This window comes from Ranitomeya imitator, chromosome 4, assembly GCF_032444005.1.
Source record: "Ranitomeya imitator isolate aRanImi1 chromosome 4, aRanImi1.pri, whole genome shotgun sequence".
NCBI classification, from domain to species: domain Eukaryota; kingdom Metazoa; phylum Chordata; class Amphibia; order Anura; family Dendrobatidae; genus Ranitomeya; species Ranitomeya imitator.
The window spans coordinates 12,188,958-12,194,957 of NC_091285.1; the positions used below are offsets into that span (position 1 = coordinate 12,188,958).

General features: G+C 42.9%; 1 protein-coding gene across 1 annotated transcript in view; it reads right to left on the bottom strand.

The window, feature by feature from the left end:
* Nucleotides 1–5,932, bottom strand: part of LOC138674412 (pre-mRNA-splicing factor 38B-like) — a 64,078-nt gene extending 58,146 nt beyond the window's left edge. The window contains exon 1 of the mRNA XM_069762259.1: nucleotides 5,874–5,932. Within this exon, the coding sequence (XP_069618360.1) occupies nucleotides 5,874–5,932 (59 nt within the window). The remainder of the gene's footprint in view (nucleotides 1–5,873) is intronic.
* Nucleotides 5,933–6,000: the final 68 nt, after the last annotated feature.

The following is a 6,000-nucleotide window of genomic DNA, read 5'->3' on the forward strand; positions in this document are numbered from 1 at the left end:
CCATTTACACACATTTTCCCCCAGACCAAGCATTCTCATTTTGTGTACCAACCTCTTGTGCGGCACGGTATCAAACGCTTTGGAAAAATCGAGATATACCACGTCCAATGACTCACCGTGGTCCAGCCTATAGCTTACCTCTTCATAAAAACTGATTAGATTGGTTTGACAGGAGCGATTTCTCATAAACCCATGCTGATATGGAGTTAAACAGTTATTCTCATTGAGATAATCCAGAATAACATCCCTCAGAAACCCTTCAAATATTTTACCAACAATAGAGGTTAGACTTACTGGCCTATAATTTCCAGGTTCACTTTTAGAGCCCTTTTTGAATATTGGCACCACATTTGCTATGCGCCAGTCCTGCGGAACAGACCCTGTCGCTATAGAGTCACTAAAAATAAGAAATAATGGTTTATCTATTACATTACTTAGTTCTCTTAGTACTCGTGGGTGTATGCCATCCGGACCCGGAGATTTATCTATTTTAATCTTATTTAGCCGGTTTCGCACCTCTTCTTGGGTTAGATTGGTGACCCTTAATATAGGGTTTTCATTGTTTCTTGGGATTTCACCTAGCATTTCATTTTCCACCGTGAATACCGTGGAGAAGAAGGTGTTTAATATGTTAGCTTTTTCCTCGTCATCTACAACCATTCTTTCCTCACTATTTTTTAAGGGGCCTACATTTTCAGTTTTTATTCTTTTACTATTGATATAGTTGAAGAACAGTTTGGGATTAGTTTTACTCTCCTTAGCAATGTGCTTCTCTGTTTCCTTTTTGGCAGCTTTAATTAGTTTTTTAGATAAAGTATTTTTCTCCCTATAGTTTTTTAGAGCTTCAATGGTGCCATCCTGCTTTAGTAGTGCAAATGCTTTCTTTTTACTGTTAATTGCCTGTCTTACTTCTTTGTTTAGCCACATTGGGTTTTTCCTATTTCTAGTCCTTTTATTCCCACAAGGTATAAACCGCTTACACTGCCTATTTAGGATGTTCTTAAACATTTCCCATTTATTATCTGTATTCTCATTTCTGAGGATATTGTCCCAGTCTACCAGATTAAGGGCATCTCTAAGCTGGTCAAACTTTGCCTTCCTAAAGTTCAGTGTTTTTGTGACTCCCTGACAAGTCCCCATAGTGAAAGACAGGTGAAACTGCACAATATTGTGGTCGCTATTTCCTAGATGCCCGACCACCTGCAGATTTGTTATTCTGTCAGGTCTATTAGATAGTATTAGGTCTAAAAGTGCTGCTCCTCTGGTTGGATTCTGCACCAATTGTGAAAGATAATTTTTCTTGGTTATTAGCAGAAACCTGTTGCCTTTATGGGTTTCACAGGTTTCTGTTTCCCAGTTAATATCCGGGTAGTTAAAGTCCCCCATAACCAGGACCTCATTATGGGTTGCAGCTTCATCTATCTGCTTTAGAAGTCGACTTTCCATGCTTTCTGTTATATTTGGGGGTTTGTTTGGGGGTTTATATTGCCAGATAAAATGCCCGTTTGGGATTCTTGGCTTTGGTAACGACCCAGGAGGGGTCTGCGCGCCTTGGAGCACAAGGTCACCGTCAATTCCAAATGTGAGTGTGGTCAGATACAGTACAGACCAAAAGTTTGGACACACCTTCTCAGTCAAAGATTTTTCTGTATTTTCATGACTATGAAAATTGTAAATTCACACTGACGGCAACAAAACTATTAATTAACACATGTGGAATTATATACTTAAAGAAGTTGTCCACTACTATAACTTTTTTTGTTTTGTTTTGCTTTCATAAATCTTGCTATTATGTGCCACTGAAAACATCCACTGTGTTTATTTCAGCACATCGTCAGTGCTGGATCCAGCTCTCATGGGGTTAATCGACACCTTCCTTTCTCCTGAGTTATTGTGCTCTAGTACTACAAGTTCCATGATGCATTGCACTGGCCTCTAAGCCCGAACCTAGCATACCCACTCCAGAACACACCCAAACCCCTCCTCTCCCTCCTCCTGCACCAAAACTGCACCAAAAACTGCATAAGGGTACTTGCACGCGTTGCAGATTTGCCTGCACTAAATCCGCAGCTCTTGGCAGAAAACGCAGATACGTTTTTTGCGCGGTTTTGATGCATTTTTGCATTTGTTTTTGATGCGGTTTTTTGATGCGTTTTTGTATGCATTTTTGAAAGCTAAATAAAGATGTATTATTGAACAAAAAAAAAAAAGATTTGTGATGTAATTTCTTGTCCAACCTCCTCTTTTACATTTGTCCAATCCACACTCCATTACACACAGAGATAGATAGATAGATAGATAGATAGATAGATAGATAGATAGATAGATAGATAGATAGATAGATAGATAGAAGGAATGGTATAGATGTACATAGATATATGGATAGTTAGGCTACTTTCACACATCAGGTTTTGGCCCCCAGGCACAATCTGGCGAGTTTTGAAAAAAAACGGATCTGTTTTTTTACGCCGGATCCTTTTTTTTCTCATAAAGTTGAATTAGCGCCGGATTGCACCTGATGGCCACACGTTTCATCCGTTTTTTGCTGGAACCGTCAAAAAAGCTGTTTCCAGCAGACGGAGAAAACATACAGAGGAAAGTTTTTTCTGTCCGGCGAAAAAAACGCGCAGCGACGGATCCGGCGCAAAATGCATGAAACTGAGATGTGGATTGATGAATCTGGATTTTCATGCATTTTTTCCATTGAAATCATGCACATTTTCCGTTCTCTCTCTCTAAAAAAAACAATTTTTGAAAAAACGGATCCATTGCAAATAGTGAAAAACGGATACAACTGATCCGTTTTTTTGAGAGAGAGAGAGAGAGAACGGAAAATGTGCACGATTTCAATGGAAAAATGCATGAAAAACCGGATTTGGAGTCCGGATTCATCATGTCACATCTCAGTTTCATAAGTTTTTCGCCGGATCTGTCGCTGGGCGTTTTTTCACCGGACGGAAAAAAAGTTTTTCTGTATGTTTTCTCCGTCCGCTGGAAACAGCTGTACTGACGGATCCGGCAAAAAACGGATGAAACGTGAGGCCATCAGGCGTAATCCGGCACTAATACAACTCTATGAGGAAGAAAAACGGATCCGGCGGACAAAAAAAACACGAATCCGTTTTTTCAAAACTCGCCGGATTGTGCCTGACGGCAAAAACCTGCCAGATAGATATATGGATAGATATATCTATGTATCTACAGATATATCTATCTATAAATATATCTATAGATCGATATAGCCATAGTAATATCTATACATATATAGTTATCCATGTATAGACATATAGATTTATCTATGGATATATCCATAGATATATAATAGCAAGGCCTATGTTTCTTACTGAACGTTTAATAAAAAAAAAAAAATGGCGTAGGCTCCCGAAATCCCGAAAAAATCAAGTTAACATGAGATTATATTTCAAACTTTACAATCATTTAAAAAAAAAAAAGTGAAAAATACTTACCGTAAGCTCTGGAAATTAAGACTATAGAAACTATAAATTTTCCTTCTCCTCTGTTTTTCTCATTTTGCACAAAACATCAAAGAAAAAGATACTGGTTTTGTCTTCGTACCAGTAAGGCTACTTTCACACTAGCGTCGGATTCGGCCCGTCGCATTGCGTCGGGCCGAGATTCCGACGCTAGCGTTTGATGCACCGCACAACGGGTGCAGCGGATGCATTTCTCCGGCGCATCCGCTGCCCCATTGTGAGGTGCGGGGAGGTGGGGGCGGAGTTCCGGCCGCGCATGCGCGGTCGGAAAAAGCGGTCCGTCGGCAGCAAAAAACGTTACATTCAACGTTTTTTTGCTCCCGGTGGTCCGCCACAACACGGCGCAACCGTCGCACGACGGTTGTGACGTGTGTCAATACGTCGCAATGCGTCAGTAATGTTACTCTATGGGGCAAAAACGAATCCTGCAAACAACTTTGCAGGATGCGTTTTTTCCCCTAAACGACGCATTGCGACGTATTAAAAAAAACGCTAGTGTGAAAGTAGCCTTAGGGCTCATCTCCACTTGTGTGAGAAAAAAACGGTCCGATTTACGGACCGAAAAAACTGATGTAACGTCTGCGAGTGCCATGCGAGTGTCATGCGAGTGTCATGCGATTTTTTTATCGCAACATCCGTATGACATCCGTATTGCTGTCCGATTTTTACGCACGGGTCTCCTTTGAAAAGCCGGTAATTCAGCGCAGAGTACAGTAAAATCACAGTGACAGGTTAGATTAGAGTAGATATATACACATAGAATAGGTATATATACATATATATATATGTCAGAGAGACACCTATATATATATATTTATATTTAATGCAGCGCGAGACAGCTTTAAAGCCGGTAATTCAATTACCAGCTTTTGCTTTCTCCTTCACAAACCCGACATGATATGAGACCTGGTTTACATACAGTAAACCATCTCATATCACCATTTTTTTGCATATTCCACACTACTAATGTTAGTAGTGTGTATATGCAAAATTTGGGCGTTCTAGCTATTATATTTAAGGGTTAAATGGCGGAAAAAATTGGCGTGGGCTCCCGCACAATTTTCTCCGCCAGAGTAGTAAAGCCAGTGACTGAGGGCAGATATTAATAGCCTGGAGAGGGTCCATGGTTATTGGCCCCCCCCCTGGCTAAAAACACCTGCCCCCAGCCACCCCAGAAAAGGCACATCTGGAAGATGCGCCTATTCTGGCACTTGGCCACTCTCTTCCCATTCCCGTGTAGCGGTGGGATATGGGGTAATGAAGGGTTAAAGCTCCCTGGCTTTCAAGGAAAGTTCCCACGATCTATGAACATCCAGCAGAGGGCGCCTCACCGCAAATGAAGCTAAATATAGCTCATTGATCTATATTTAGCCTCATTCCCCGGGGTTTTGCAGCGAGGAGTAGCATTGCATTAGCAAAGCTCCTTGCTGCAAAATGTTTTAACCCCTTCAGAAGGATTTACATCGTTGGACTTTACAGATCTGTGGAAGGTAAGTATATTGTTGGTTTATTTTTTATTTTTTGTCACAGAACGAGGGTCTTCACTGAGTGGATTGGGCGTTAAATAAAAAATTACAACAACCTTTGTTTTTATTTCATTAAAATAATTTTAAATAGAGGTGAGCGGCGGCAACAAGAAGCTTGCAGACCCCCGCTGAGCTAAGGAGGCAGTGAAGGAGAGACCCTCCTGCCCTTGGATTCCCAGCGGCGCCCGCCGTGAGAGCACCGCAGGCGTGCTCAGCTGGAACCCCTGCGGGTGAAGTACGAGGACCGCGCTCCACTGATCCCCTCAGGCTCTGCGGACGGCACAGGGAGGCCCAGCAGGCAGCGCATGGTGAACACCCACAAAGAGAACGCCGCGGGTACGCTCAGCCAGAATCCCTGCTGGGGAAACTTTGAAGAGTGCGCCTCACCAAAGAAGGCAAGGAAGGTAGGACTGATATAAGGGGCACTCGCCATTGTGCTGGCAGCGCTGACTGTTTTCCCGCCACTGAGAGGGTGGGCGCCATCTTGGGGACGGGGCCCCTCATAGAGAAGCACCGTCCTAGGGCGGGCGTACCCAAAATACCCGGCACCCCTGCATATTGCTCTGCCTATCATCCTTGCTGCAGAAGTGGTGCGGCCACCCCACCATAGCCCTTCACTGCGCTATCATTGTGCCTCATATACAATAGCATTGGAGAGAGAGGGGAAAGGGGTGAAAGGGGAAAAAAAAAAGAAGGAAAGAACTCCAGCACACCACGTAACAAGCCTACAATTTACAAGCCCAGACCTCTGGTGACACCTAGTGCTGGAATTGTTTATAAGATATAGAGGCTCCCTTTTCCTGGATCAGGACATTGTATATGCCCCACTAACTTCAAACCATAACCAATGCACCTCGGAGAGGGCTTGCTGATGGGGGGCTCTGCCTGATGTGGTGACCGCTGCATCCCCATGTTCCCCTGAACACTACCACAGGCAATTAATAGCAGCAGACATATATGGGTAAAACTAAGAGGTCTTC